General features: G+C 46.6%; 4 protein-coding genes across 4 annotated transcripts; 1 reads left to right on the forward strand and 3 right to left on the reverse strand.

The window, feature by feature from the left end:
- On the reverse strand, positions 1 to 1681 carry AK88_00826 (uncharacterized protein; the record flags this gene model as incomplete). The annotated part of the gene is made up of 3 exons (XM_012478470.1): positions 1 to 17; positions 676 to 1438; positions 1607 to 1681. 3 exons carry the CDS (start codon positions 1679 to 1681, stop codon positions 1 to 3), a joined length of 855 nt encoding a protein of 284 aa, XP_012333893.1.
- A 1878-nt stretch (positions 1682 to 3559) lies between these two features.
- Positions 3560 to 4816, forward strand: AK88_00827 (uncharacterized protein; the record flags this gene model as incomplete). Its single annotated transcript, XM_012478471.1, has 2 exons — positions 3560 to 3640; positions 3887 to 4816. The coding sequence occupies 2 exons, from the start codon at positions 3560 to 3562 to the stop codon at positions 4814 to 4816; spliced, it is 1011 nt and encodes a 336-aa protein (XP_012333894.1).
- A 904-nt stretch (positions 4817 to 5720) lies between these two features.
- AK88_00828 (uncharacterized protein) lies at positions 5721 to 13099 on the reverse strand (the record flags this gene model as incomplete). The annotated part of the gene is made up of 8 exons (XM_012478472.1): positions 5721 to 6066; positions 6243 to 6363; positions 6495 to 7005; positions 8657 to 9709; positions 9880 to 10496; positions 11085 to 11627; positions 12088 to 12853; positions 13025 to 13099. The coding sequence occupies 8 exons, from the start codon at positions 13097 to 13099 to the stop codon at positions 5721 to 5723; spliced, it is 4032 nt and encodes a 1343-aa protein (XP_012333895.1).
- Positions 13100 to 14590: 1491 nt separating this feature from the next.
- Positions 14591 to 15576, reverse strand: AK88_00829 (uncharacterized protein; the record flags this gene model as incomplete). The annotated part of the gene is made up of 2 exons (XM_012478473.1): positions 14591 to 15012; positions 15174 to 15576. 2 exons carry the CDS (start codon positions 15574 to 15576, stop codon positions 14591 to 14593), a joined length of 825 nt encoding a protein of 274 aa, XP_012333896.1.
- Positions 15577 to 15594: the final 18 nt, after the last annotated feature.

Here is a 15594-nt window from a genome sequence, read left to right on the forward strand (position 1 = left end):
CTATAGTACACTATGGTCTTTAGTGGTATATTGGAAAATTTCGCACGTGTCAGTAACCAACTAGACGAACTTGATACCTGCAACTCGACACGGCCGCCACAAGCTTTCCTGCCGATTTGTACCTTGTTACCCCTTTTTCTACATTACTCCCTCGCCTTTTCTAACTTACACTGTCTCCTAAATTACGCTGTCGTGTGTCTCATATGCATAAATCCACGTTCTATGTATTCTATAACTTCGTACAGTGCACTGTCCACTCATGGTTGTCGCCGCTGCCGCTACCGGTGCCGTCGTGGCCGCCGTCACTGCACACACCTCGTGTACACAGTCGTCTGCGCTGCACGGTACGCTCCACACTCGTCTACACGGCGCGGCGTCGCTACCGCTACCGTCGTGGCCGCCGTCCTGGCCGCTCAACCGAAGTGCTGCACGAAGTGCGGCAGCGACGTGGGGCAGCGACGGGGAAGCGATGTGTGCTGTTCGCTGTTGCGCCTGCGTGTGCGTGGTTGTTCCCCCGTGCGTTGTTGTCGCCGCGTGCATGTTGTGGCCGTTGCGTTGTTGTTCCCCCGCGTGTGCGTGTTGTTGTGGTGTGGCGGCATCCATGCGGTGTACATGCGGGACGCGTGCGTAGTATTCGTAGCGGCCGTATTCGTGCTTTCTGCCATCGGTCCTTACCTGACGTGTCCGTTGATGGTGTTGCCGGTGCTTCAGGATCCTTGGCGGGTTTTTGGTCGGTTGTCGACTGTGCATCGGAGGGCTTTGCTGCCGATCGCCCTGCTATTTTCTTCTCCTCTTCCAGCCTCTGTTGTGTAACTTCTTTCTCCAGTGCTCCCAATTTTTCCTTAATTCCTTCCTTTAACTTTTGCACATCTTCTTCCTTATTAATTTGCTTGTGGTCTTTACTTCCGGCTCTGCATTGTGCGCTGTCTTCTATTTCTCGTATTTTCTCCATCATTTGTTCATTCTCCTCGAACCAATGCATAATTGCATCATGCACCTTCACTCCTCCAATTCCAGTACCCTTATGGTCCTGCCACTTACATATATTCATTTCCACCCCCGAATCTTTCATACTTTCCTCCATCTGACCCATTACATATAATGCATACTTTACACCTTTCCTGTTCTGACAGGTCGCCTCTAGTAGCATGTACATATAAATATTCACTATTACACACCTTATAAACTTTTTGAACTCGTTGTCCGCAGCCCAAGCCCTCTCTGTGTGTCCTGTACCGTCTTCCCAACCATTTTTGAAATATAGCGCGAGCAGCATGAGTCTGCACATTCCTTTCTCCGTGCTATCCAAGGATACCTCTTGCGCTTCACCGTCTGGCGAGGCATCACATGCGATAGTCCATGCGTGCTCGTGCTCGTGCCGCTGTATAAATTCCACAAACTCATGCAATACGAGTTCTATGTCATGCCATATTCCTGTCTATAATGTGAAAGATGGGAAAAACATAAATTTTACGTTCCATCGATGCATACGTACTGTGGTCGCACAGTGCTGTATGCCAACTTTGCACTAAAAAATCATGCATACATCGTGCTCGCATTCTTATTGACCTTGTTCCTTTGTGCTCATTGTGCTAAAATAACTTACCTTTATTTCGTCCTGGCCGGACAGTTTCCTGTTCTCTACCCAGGTCCTTATCAAATTTGTCCAACTGTGAACCATTTTGGCGCAGCTATTGGTCCTTAGACTATTACTACGTTATAATTCAATGCAGTAGAATCGAATCCTCACGGTCCATAAATAATTATCCTGCTGCGCGTTATTCTACGTCATGGAAGAGTCCAGACAGTTCGATGTTCCCCTTTTGTGTTATTTATCTAATACTGTATCCTATAATCAACATGTCCGTATATTGCGCTGCGGCAATACTATTGTATGCAGTACTGCGCACAAGAATATATTCTACTTGTATTATGGGCAGCACGCAATAAAAGATGAGTCGTCCGTCACTGAAACAACAAAGGTTAAACTAAAGCTCTATCGCTGTTGCAATACGTGCCGAACTTCTGTCACGAATATGTGTCATCTACCGTATTTAGAGAACAGTACGCATGGAAAGGACTGTCGCACGGCAATTGCGCGCATAAACAGCACTTTGTCACTTGTACTGTACTTGAGACGTATAAATCCTATTATTCGTCAAACCATATGTATATAAATTAAGAACTAGAGAGAAAGGAAAAGTAAAAGGAACACAAAACAGGCAATAAGAGGACCCTAAGGAAAAACAAATAACAAAAGACAAAAAAAGAAAAGAAGACAAGAAAAATCAGGAAAAACACTACACCACGTCATGAATAATACGCCCTCCCGCGTTTCTACACCGGTCTCCACCAAACGCCTGTCACACACGCTGTCTCTGTGTGTGCGTACACCTAAAACCCGCAGTATAACAACCACATCAATTCGTCCTTCTGCGTCCTGCCGTCGTTGTTGCCGTCCTTCACTTTTTCTTGCTACCGCACATAATATGTGTATTCCTTCGCTCCCCGACGCGCTCACTCTGCTCCCTCTCTCTGGATCCGTCACTCGAACCCGTCCACTCGAATCCCCTACTCGGACAATCTGCTTTACCCGGCCACGTTTGCTCGACCCGTTTGCTCTACGCGTTTGCTCGGAGAGACAATCTGTCCTCCTTCTTACACTCAGCTATTGCGTCGAATCGTTCACGCGGCTACTTCGTCGAATCGTTCTTGCACTCAGTCGCGTTTGCTCGGAGAGACAATCTGCTCCTTCGTACACTCGGACAATCCGTCGTCGAATCGGTCTTGCACTCGGCTACGTCGTCGAACGCCGTTGCTCGGAGAGACCATCCTCCTCCTCCTTACACTCGGCTACTTCGTCGAACCGCTTCACTCGGACAATGTCCTTTAGCCGGCCACGTTTGCTCGGAGAGACAATCTCTCCTCCTTTCTTACACTCGGCACAATGCTTACTCGGGCACGTCGTCGAATCCTTGTTACACTCGGCTACTTCCTCGGACAATCGGTGTACCCGGCGACAGTCGGTGGCAGAGACAATCTCTCCTCCTTCGTACACTCGGACAATCCTTCGTCCAATCGGTTTTGCACTTGGCCGCGTTTGCTCGGAGAGACAATCTGTCCTCCTTACGAGGACGCGGCGACGGACGGCAGAAGCATTGAGGTTGTTGTTACTGTGTTGTTAATGCGGTTTTAGGTGCACGCACAGAGAGACAGTGTGTGTGAAGGCGTTTAGTGGAGCAGGCAGTGGGGGGCGGGTATTCATGACGCGTTGTGTAGTGTTTGTTCTTTTTTTTTTTTTTTCTTTTTTCCCTTTTTTGTTCTTCTTTTTTTCCTTCTTCTCATCCCACGATTTATGGGATGTGTGATTACATTCAGATAGGGGATAGTTTGTTCATGGGACATGTTTCCGAAGGCACCCTATACTGGAAGACATGTTCCATGCGCTACAAATCTGAATAATAACTAAGAGAACATTGTGCCCATATTATATTCAAGCCGTTATCTGAGCGATAATGCTTTCATCCGTTGCACACTATTAATTCATGATAAGGACAATATGTCGTATGAGAGGTTGGGAGATTTATTAGCAGAATATATAATAAACAGGGGTCTAGTGGGGAATCCAGAAGGATATATGGTAATTTATTTTGAGGGAAACATGGAGTGAGCAGACGCCTACACATATATATAGGTGGTCGATAGGCCGGGTACTCAGTTTGCAGCATACATATGTTCACATTTCGTGAACGGGAAATCATATGCCCGATGTGAGGATAGGATTCCAGAACTAGAATGTAATATAGGACAGGGAAAAGTGAGCATCGTCCTGTGACAATAGAAACATGGAATACATGTATTCGCTTCCGCATTACTCCAATTGCAGAAAAGTTTATGGCAGGATATGCAACACCAACTGCAGATTTTTATTACGCATATGAACAATGACAGTCAGTACCACAATGCTATTAACTGTGAGAATGCATACTGGCAGCATCCACAAGAGCATGGGACGAAAGACCAACTACCAAGGGAAATGAGCAGGAGCACAGAAAGAGTTATATGCAGACTCATGACGCAAGCGATATATTTTGCAAATGCGTGGAGTAAAGCTGTACAGGAAGACATAACGGGGGACTCCGTGCACAATAAAGAAATTAAGGGATTAATACGGTGTACAATAGTGGACGTATATAACGACATACTGCGGGCAAATGCATGCGAAGGTTGGTGGGGTACATATTATGCATGGTACGTCGTGGACCACATATCGGGAGGGCTGACGGCCCATGGGGGCCAAAATGATTGTACGAGGGGGAAGTACAAGACTATACAATTGAACACTTGGCCCATGAGGAATCAGATGAAGACATGGTTAAAACAGAACAAACAGATGAAGGAGAAACTTGCACAGGAAGAAATAAGCGGTGGGTGTACGGGAAGGCAGGTAAAGACTAGGGAACAACTGCAAAAGGAAGGAGAAATACAGGACCCAGAGGCTGAAAATAAGAAAGACGAAGAACTGAAGAGTCAAATGAAGACGCATTTTAGGAAGATTTTGGACACACTGCAGATACAAATGAAGAAGGAGGAGGGGAAATTGAGGGCGTCCCGTGCGCCAGCACCGCAGTACCCTTCTGTGGACGACGCAGACGAAAAGAACGCTGAAGACATCGAGCGAAAAATAGAAAAGGCAATCGAGGCAGTGCAAGACCACTTACACGCAGTGATCGAGCAGACTACCGGTGAAAAAGCAGCCGCCGCCACCAAGGCGGCGACCACACCATCAAAGGACACGTCAGGTAAGGAGGGATGAGAGAAAGCACGAATACTCGGCCGCATACGAATACGACCCGTACGCATATGGATGACGCCAACAACAACAACAACAACACGCACGCGGCGGAACAGCACCCCCTCGTTGAGCCGAGCGAGCAGCGGCGACGGAGTGTAGACGAGCGTACCGTTAGCTTGAGCCGAGGGGTGTCAGGTGCTGACGGGCCGTGTAGACGAGTCTGGAGTGTAGAATGTACGGAATTTATGGATATAAAAGGATTATATGTGCATAGTTTGTTTACAGATCATTTGAGAAGCTTTAGAGAAGTGAGGAACAACAAGAAGGGGTGCATACGTTGTTTCCGTGACAAACGCTGTCATAGTACGTGATGTGGTAACGAACGATAGTGTTACAGAGCAAATAATTATAACTTCGAAGACATTTCTGACGTTCATCACAAATTGCTTGAGTTAGAAGAAAAATGCAAACACATTTTATACATTATGAAAGTACTTACTATACATATTGCACTAATGGGAACCGTTATATATTAATTATGGGACACAAAATACACGTATGCATTATATACATATAAAAGTGAAGTAGGACATACTCTCTTTTTCTCTCTAAAGCTTGTTTCCGTCCTTTCTTTTAACACCCATGAACAACTCATTATATCAACAAACAATACAACATACACACGAACAACTATGTATATTCGGAAAAGTGTACGCACAAAAATTATAATGTACAAAGCGCAACTGCAATGTCAATGCTACAAAACCGTGAATGCACTTTATCATACAAATAGTACAGAATATCATACAGAAAAATGTCGGTCTCATACATGCGTAGAATCATACCATAACATTGAAGTTGTTTACCAAAAGTAGAATAATGACGGTATTTCCGATTCGGCGGAGACCGTCGTTTTATTAGCTGCCTACGGTTTTTCGGACTCTCCTGCCTTCTTAGACGCTTCCGGCTTCTCGGCTGCTTCCTTCTTCTCAGGTGCTTCGGGGTTCTTAGGTGTATTCGATTTCTCGCATTCTTCTGCCTGTGTACGTGTGTCCTGCTTCTCGGACTCTCCTGTCTTTTTAGGTGCTTCCGGTCTCTCGGGTTTTTCCTGTTTCTTAGGTGTTTCCGCTTTTTCGGGTAGTTGAGGCTTCTGATCCTCCTTTGATGAAATTTTGTCTGTCAAAATATTCTTCTTCGGCACTTTTGCCTTCGCTGGCGGTAGCAGCTCCGGAATATCCCAAGTGAGAACATACTGAGTATACCCATTCCACCTGCAGTGGAGGCTATGGCAATCCCAGCTGTGCAGCACGATCCGCTGGTAGCTGCAGCCGCAGTTAAACACGCACTTCCAACCCCTAGAGCTGGAAGTGCAAACGCAACGGCACAGCTAGCACCAACCATTATTGCACAGTAAACCAAAATAGCAGCAACGAAGAACTTGCTGTACCTATATATAATATATGTAGCCAATTTTCGTCTACTAAAGTCTCTTCCAGTTTTCATTTTAATTGCTTGAGCCTGCCTCACGTTCATTGTGCTTGCGCGGATTCCGGTGCTTGCGGTCGTTCCTGTAAATTAGGCGTGTGGAATAGGATTCGATGAATATTCTATGTCCCCAATGAGGCGTTTTTAAGAGAACCTTCATTACAAACTCCCGGACATTTTATTTTCTTTTCGTGTTTTCGCACATCCGTTTTACCTGTACCCGAAGATCCTTTCGGCGCCTGTTGCGTTTTTGCACCTTGTCCTTTATTTTGTACGGATGGCGGCAATGACCCTTGTGCATCAACCTTCGAAAGGGATGTGCTAGACGTTGCAACTGCCTCGGCGACTGCTACATCGGCAGATAATGTCTCGTTGCTATCGACTTCTTCTTCCCTTGCATCATGTTGTATTTTCCACTTTCTTTCATAATGCACTTGTTGTGGTACCTCGTACTCGACCACTTTCCGTTCTTTTAGAATAGTTCCATCTTCCTCTTCCTCCCATTGTGCGTCAGAACATATTCGTTTCGGGGAAAATGCATAGGATTCTGCATAAGGTTCGTCGACATCGTCGTAGGCACCTTCATAGTGTTCGAATGCCATCGGATCTAATTCCAGCTCCTCTTCTGATGCAATTGCTTTAATTTTTGCTAAACTGCGGGCAACTCTGTTATGTATTTGCACTTTGGCGACATGTTCTTCTTGTGTTTCGACGTCATCCGTATGCTGTAGAAAGGGGAAGCGAAGGTGGAAGTGGTGATGCGTTGAATTAATACTATAATGGCCATAGGGCAAGGAACAAAGGGGAAGCAGCAAATATACATGCAGTAGTATATATACGATACATGTGGCATATATATATAGGCAAATGTACAAACATTCGAGTTCGTACATACGTCTGTACAACCGCACATTTTTCTCTTTTTTTGATGGACTCACCTTTAAAAAGATATACGCACAAACAACAAAAAGCATAGCAGCTGTTTTGGAGAAAAGCGACGTATGCGCCCTTTTGTAATGCGTTTCACCTTCTTCATTACCTGCGGAATGTGCTGTGTGAGTTCGGGACGGCGACCCTCGTTGCAGGAGTCCGCTGCACGATGTTGTTTTGTTTAGGTGTGCCATGCTGTGGATATTTATTTAAAACAGTAATGTGCAGGGCTAGTGTGCTTTTTTCTTTTCTTTTTTTAATTACGCTACGGCTAGGAGGAAATTATGCTAAAAAAAGAAAAAAAAGAAATTAGAGAAATGAATGAACACGAAATTTTTGCTTTCACGTCAGCATGTAGCGCAGTATGAGAAGTGTTGTGCTTCTTCTTTTTTTTGTTGTTTTTTCTGGATTGACGTATATAGGATCCCGTTGTAATTTACATGTCCATAAAATTACATATACATAATTATTTCTATTGTGCAGAATGCAAAAAAAAACATAAAAAGCAAAGTCAGATTACGTCAAAATACATTATTTTACAACTTAAAAGGAAATTATGCCAACAAGAAAACAAAAAAAACAAAAAAATGCACAGCAGATACATTAATTTGAGCTTTAGAAGAAGGAGAGGTCATTGTAAATTTTCAATAAATGTGTGGGGGGTTGAGTTGTAGGGTTTTAGATGGAAAATGTTTTTTTTTGTAACTGAACCGTTACATATATATATGAGTATATGCGCAATTCGCGGTTTTTATGCCTTTGTATACACTCCGCACATAATGCGCTGATGATACAACACTAGGTGCCTTAGTCATTTGTTTGCCACGAGAATGCGCTAAAATCCTTCTTTTATAAATGGAGATGTAAAAAATTTGTTGTGCATGTAACATTATCGCAAAAAAAAAAAAAAAAGTTTAATTCTAACTTATGAATGGCTTGTGTATGGAGTATTTTTATACGTATGTAAAGGGGAAAAAGTTATATGTTAGTGTCACATAATTTGCACGTATCACTCCCCACCCCCGTCAGAAGAAGCAAGGGAAGAACAAAAAAGACAAAAGAAGAGGAAATGCAAAGCAACATGCTTAGACTGAAAAACCCCTTGAAAAAAAAAAAAACAAAAAAAAGAAAGAAGTAGGAAGTAACTTCAGTGTAGTAACAATATACGTATATCGCTTAATGGGAAGAAATAAACTGTTCTGCTCATGTGTCATTTCCATTTATTTAAGTGCGCATTGTTTCAACCTAATATTAAAGGTGTTCTAATAAAGTATCCACATATAACGCCCTATCCTGTATAGTACATTCCAGCTCGCACTGTTCTATGATTAATGCAAGGATCAGTATCCATATTTTAGCGGTTAACCGTTGTTTCATGTAACGTTGCGGATGCAGTTGCGTGCATGGTAAAGCTCTCACTCTTAGCATATCTTCTGTTCCCATTACTTTGTCCACTTCTAAGTCTGTGTCAACTGCAGGTACTTCGCGTTTGTGCGATGCTGTCTCCTCCTGTACAGTATTCAACAAATGTTGAAACCACTCCTCCGGGCCATACATACTCATTTGCCGATGTTGCTTTGCGACCCACTTTTTCCAGGCATCTTTCTTCATCTGCGTGGATGACCCATTACCATGCTGACCGAATTCACGGTTCCCGTTGTCGTCGGTTGCCGCCATGTGTGTACGCAGGTATTGTTTCCAATCCGCTGTTAATTGCAAAAACCACGGCTGTGTCGTGCACGCCTGCAATAGGTGCTTGTGCCGGTCAATCCAGTTAATCCATTGTGTGCACTCCGACGTCGCGTCACCGTGGTCGGAATGAGCATTGTGTTGTGCATCTAAGTCGATATGTTCCATACAACTGCAGGGATCTGGGTCATCTGCATTCGGTGGACAAGGGTCCGTTTCGAACTGCATGGTTTCCATACAACTCCATGGGTCATCAGCAGTAGGTGGAGAACGGTCCGTTGCTAACTGTATGGTTTCCATACAACTCCATGGATCGGGGTCATCGTCGTTAGGTGGAGACGGGTCCGTGTCTAACGGTGCAGTTTCCATACAACTGCATGGATCGGGGTCATGTGGTGGACATGGATCTGTTTCTGCCGAGTCAGTGGAAGAAACATTGTTCCCTGATAAATCCTGGTTTGTGATAGGAGCATCCAAGGAACTACTATACCCCTTTGCGTCCCGCATCAACTCGTTTGCAAACGCCTGCACGACAATCTTCCAATAGTCGTCTTTGACGTTTTCCCATGCTGCTGCTTCACATTCGTTGAGCACTTCTAGATGTAGCTCGATGATCGTGCGCTTATGCACGCGTGGTGAGCCGCCTCTGCCGGATGTTGACGCAGGTGGCGTAACCATCGTGTAGCCATAATCGGGTGGCGGCAGTTCGGCGCGTTGTAGATGCTCTAGAATGTCTTCGTCGAGTGGCGGTGACGGCACGTCACGAACGGTTCGATACGTTCGTCGTCGTTTGGCGAGGTGCGCAAAATACTAAACAGAAAAAGGGTGTACAGAGGAGGGTGGGCACGGTAGCATAAAAGGAATGAACGAGGGTGTAGGAGTATATGGGTTAAAACGAACATATATTGGAGCCGGTTGGGAGGTTCTGAGGTATAAACATCCGGCACGTGCGGCATGCCCGCATTGCCGTATATACGTACCTTCCATAGGAAGAACGCAACGATGCCAATACCAACCACCGCGGGAATGATCGCGGGGGTATAAGGGATGAGATCCTTGGTGTCGAAGGGTTTCGACGGAGGGGGAACAAAGTGAGATACAGCACCATCGCCCCCCTTGGGGGTCGATGGTGCCAGTGGTGATTGTGGTGATGTTGGTGTTACTGTTGTTGATGGTGTCTGCGTGTCTGTTGTGGTGGTCGAGCCTACTGTTCCTTGTTCTGTACCGGAGGATGAGGAACCACCTCCACCCCCAGGTCCAGCACCGGTTTGTCCTCCTGCACCCTCCTCAGTACCAGCAGAAGGTGCACTACCTGGTATCGGGGCGTCGCCGCTGGTGCCGGTACTACCCGATTGATCTGGGTTCGGATTCGGTTTTGGTTTGGGCGGATTGAGAGGAGGTGGGTCATCATTGCCGCCATCTACCACGTGGTCACCGGGGCTCGGGGCACTACGAGGATCATCCCCTTTGTTCTTAGGGGTAACTTCTGCAACAGTACCTTGGATAGTACCATCAGCTGGTGCGGCTGGTGCTGCGGCTGCTGGATGCGTTGTGGCTGAGGATCCCGATGTCGTTGTACCTCCTGTAGCATCCTTATCTATGAGTTCAAGTATGGGGGGGAGAAGAAGAATGCGATAAAACTGAACTTTATGCAATGCGAGATGGGCCACGGTTGCCGCTTGGCCGCTGTCGGTCGCTGCATTGTTCGACCACACGGTTGACGGCGGTTGTCCGTCGTTTCACGACATCACCGTCGCTGGATGGTTGACTACGCGGTCGACACGGTGGTGCCACGGGGGACGGCAGGCATCGGGGCATGAGACGGGGGCAGGGAAGCACGGGGCAGGGGGGCAGGTGCCACCCCGGGAAAAGATTCTCTCTGTCTCCCACACAACACAAACAACACACAACACACAGTGTGTGTGTCGACGTCTGTCGACGTCTACATCCCGCGGCTGTCTCGGTCTGCCGCTTTCATTCTCATTCGACGTTGGTTTCTCTGTCTCTCCCTCTCTCCGGAAATTGTGGTTTGTGTTTTTTTTTTTTATTTCTCTTTTGGACTAAATGAAAAGGAGGATAGTGTTGTCCTTTTTTTTTTTTGTTGTTTTTTTTCTGCTGTTCTTGCTTTTCCCTTAGATAACCCAGCGCGGGTGCTATCATAAGGCATCCAGCCCGGTGTCAACACCTCCGGAGGAGCTGTTCCCGGTACTCCTCATGGGACTGTGGCAGGTACCTGTGGAAGATGTCGCTTTCTCCTGTTCCTTAAGCAACGTCCATGTTGTACAGTCAGGCTGTCCTGGATAAAAATGAGTACCAGCTGATACAATAGCACGGGACCCTCCCCTAGGATCTGAAAGAACAGATACTGCGTTGTTCTTGTCATAAGGACACTTCTCCTCACCTTTGTCATCCTTGGGCGTAACATTCTCTTCCTCCTGTGGTGGACTCTGCTCTCTTCCTCCTGTACCTAATTCTGCTCGTTCGTGAGGTCCGGGTGGTGCTGCATCTGCCGTTCCTGCAACCGTTTCTGCAGGCTTTGCTTCAGTTGGTGGTGCCGGGGGTTGTGGTTGCTGCCCCGATACTGTCGCTACCCCATCCTGTCCTCCAGCTGTGGGATCTGCCCTTCCTACTGGATCTCGCCCTGGAGCTACTCCTGTTCCTGATGTTCCTTCTCCTGCCGCTACCGGTGTCGTCGTCGCTGGTGGTGTCGCCACCGGCTTCGCACCTCCTGCAATGAGGACAACGGAAGAAAGATGATACAAAAAAAAGGGACACAAGTGGTACAGAAAGAAGGGGGCCGGGACGGTTCGATCAGGTAGCGGCATGGTAGGTCGGCTGCATGGGTCGACGCAGTGGGTCGAGGTAGGACTCGGTGGACTGGACTCGATGCACTGGGTCAGGCGGCAGCACGCGTACGGTGAGGTGAACTCGGTTGACTGAGTCGTGGTGGATGGTAGCAGTACAAGTTGTATTTGTTGTTGCCGTCATGTCGTCCGCCGACCCGTTCCGTCCGTCTCCGGTGCCTCGTCATGTGCCTTGTCACCGCTACAGTTGCCGTCGTGGTCGCCGCGTGTGCGTGTTGTTGTGGCGGCATCCATGTTCGGCTGTGTTGGGCCGTAGCTGGCCGTGCCGCATGTTGGTATTTGTAATGTTCGTATTCTTAGGAATCGTATGCTTGCTGCCCTTACCTGCTCCTGGTATGTCTGGCGGTGACGTGGATGTTTCTGTTATTTCGCCCTTCATCTCTTCGAATACGTCCCTCACCACTGTCACTATTGCATTCGCAATGCCACCACTACCGATGACACCGTCCTCTTGATGTACATTCCCTGTTGTTGTTGGTAATGCATCGTGTTCGCTCTGTTCCATCCGTGTCTTATACTTTGACCACAATATATTGCATTTCGGGTTCTTCTCTATTGCGTCCATACGACCTCGTATGTCAGGATTCTTCTGTAACCACCGTCTTACCGCACCCGTCAAATCCGCTGTGCCGACCTGTGTATCCTTATACGCATCCAGCGTACAGGTGCCACTTGAAATTGGATTCTCGACTCCACCCTTTCCTCCCATGCTTTCCATGACGTCCCATGCCCTGTCTATTCCAGTCCACTCATATCTACACTTTATTTCAGCCAATATATTCGCAAAAACATCTGCTACCATGCACCTCATAATAGCCTTCATGGCCGTATCATTTGCCGATGCGCCCGTATCAGCGTTCATTTCATTTCCCCACCCAGTGACAAAAAATAATGCTCCAAGCATCAGGGTGCATTTCATTACGTCGCCAACCGAATGATCGGTGTACACTCGTCCCTTGTGCGCTTCTCCTCTGCGCTTCCAACCTGCATCCCCACAACTCACAGCATACATATGTAAGTTGGGCCCCTCCCTTTGCATGTAATCCACAAATTCATTCAACACTGTCTCCATATCTTGCCATAATTTCGTCTACAATATATATAAAGGGAAAGAAGCGATTAATATGTGACATTTGTCTCAAGTGCCTTACTTTCCTCTTCTAATGTAGCCTTCCATTCAATCTACATGTACCTGTTCGAACTCCTCATTATTTCCCTATTCTCCCTCTACTAATCTCGTCCCTAAAAGTTTAAAACCTACATCGAACTGTTCCATTTTCCATATTCTCCTGTCTTGTGCCCATTTGACCAGTGCATTCTTCAGACGTTGCGCCATTATATTAGTACATGTACCTGCAATCCACTATGCATAATATGAATTCATTATGTGACTTATAAGTCATGTTCACAGGATACACATATACTCTTGCCCTTAGCTTTACATTAAAAATTTTTAGTGTTCATAGGTTGTATGTCCTATATTAGTGTGTACTCCCATTTACTATATGAACCGTACTCATTATACATCTCCCACTGCACTAACCAACCATAAGAATTGTGTGCGACAATTATTGCAATGAATCTAATTTGTTCCCCCTGGTGCTTTTACAGGAGCAACGGAATATTTATCCTTCACTATCTTCTTATACAAACAACGTGGTTCGTTCGAACATGCTGCGATCCTTCGAAAATACACTTATTCTCACTTCTAAAAATGGAATGGAAAAACAATAAAAAGGAAACAAAAAAAAAAGAGAAAATGAAGGAAAAAAAACAGTACACTAGTACTACTACGTACACACAACACGTCATGAATACCACCACCTCCCCACCTGCCTTCGTCACTAAACGCCGTCACACACTGTCTCTCTGTGCGCGTACAGCTAAAAACCGCAGTTTAACAACAACATCAATGTGTTCTTCCGTCGTGGCGGCCGTCGTTGCCGCCCGTGTTGATCCCATAAAATTTGTGTGTTCCTGCGCCACGCTCCACTGCGCGCTCTCTGCTCCCTGTCTGTGGATCCCTCACGCGGCGACGTCGTCGAATGCTGCTTACCATGCCGCTTTGGTCGACGCGTTTGCTCGGAGAGACAATCTCTCCTGCTGCTTACACTCGGCCACTTCGTCGAATCCGTCTTGCACTCGGTCGCATTACGCGCACAATTGCCTTTACGCGGCCGCTTTGATCGACGCGCTTGCTCGGAGAGACAATCTCTGCTCCTTCTTACACTCGGACAATCCTTCGTCGAATCGTTGTTACAATGGGCCACGTTTGCTCGGAGATACAATCCTCCTGCTTCTTACACTCGGACAATCTCCGTTTACCCGGCCGCGTTGGTCGACGCGTGTGCTCGGAGAGACAATCGTCCTCCTGCTTACACGCGGCTGCGTCCTCGGACAATGGGTTTACGCGGCCGCGTTTGCTCGGACAGACAAGCGCTCCGTATACTCGAATGATTATTCGCATGCTATATTAGTTGTACACTATACCCTTAGAATGCACTTGCTCATGTGTTAATAATTAATTTCCCATAAAGGAGAATACTACCCGTTCATATTATTCATTTAAATCTACATGTTATATGCATGTAACCGGTACCACCGTATCCCGATAGTCATGTTAAAAGAAGTGGACTACACAGAAAAAGAACAAAACAAGGCAAAAGTAAGCACAAAGAAACAGAAGTAAGCAGAACAGAGCAGCAAAAAAAAGGAAGGGATGCAATAGTACAAACAAGAAATATATTATGTATATCACATAATGAAATAAAAGTGGTCTAATGTTAGCATGCGTTATGTCCCATGCATGAGCGCCGTCATCCTAATTTCAGAGCGTGTCCAATAGTTCATCCAAATATAACTCCCTATCCTGCATAATATTCTCGATTTCGCAGCCGTGGATCACCGACGCGAGGAGTAGCATCCACAATTTGGCAGTTAACGGTTTTTTCATGTAAGGTTGCGGATGCAGTGGTTGCGACCGTGGTAAATCTCGGACGCTATCTTCTGTTGCCATGACTTGTTCCACTGCTATGCCTTTGTCCGCTATAGGTACTTCGCCTTTGTGCGTTGCTGTCGCCTCCTGTACATTATTCAACAAATGTTGAAACCACTGCTCCTCACCATATATATGCATAAGCGCATGTGGCTGTGCGACCCACTTTGTCCAGGCATCTTTCTTCATCTCTACGGATGGGATATTGCCACGCGCACCGAGTGTACGCTGCCCGGATACTCCGTTGTCTTCGTCTGCCGCAATGTGCTCACGCAGGTATTGTTTCCAATCCGCGTTTAATTGCAAAAACCACGGCTGTGTCGTGCACTCCCGCAGAATATGTTTGTGGCGGTCAATCCAAGGGGTCCAGTGGGTGCAGTCCGAAGTCGCGTGCGCGGGTTGCAATGAGCACGACTGTGTTCTGCATCTAACTTTATGTTTTCCATACAATTCCATGGATCGGGGTTATCTTCCTTAGGTGGAGCACGGTCCGTTTCTAACTGTGTAGTTTCCATACAACTGCATGCATCGGGGTTATCTTCGTTAGGTGGACATCGATCTATGCCGTCGGACTCAGTGGATGGAACATTGTTCCGTGATAAAGCCTGGTTTGTGCTACGAGCATCCAAGGAACTACTATGTCCCTTGTGGCCCCCCATAAACTCCTGCACAAGTATCTGCAAATAGTCGTCTTTGACGTTTTGCCATTCGGCTGCTTCACATTCGTGGAGCACTTCTAAGTGTAGCTCGATGATCGTGCGCTTATGCACGCGTGGTGAGCGGCCTCTGCCGGATGTTGACGCAGGTGGCGTAACCATCGTGTAGCCATAATCGGG

This window comes from Plasmodium fragile, assembly GCF_000956335.1.
Source record: "Plasmodium fragile strain nilgiri unplaced genomic scaffold supercont1.6, whole genome shotgun sequence".
Taxonomy (NCBI): Eukaryota; Apicomplexa; class Aconoidasida; order Haemosporida; family Plasmodiidae; genus Plasmodium; species Plasmodium fragile.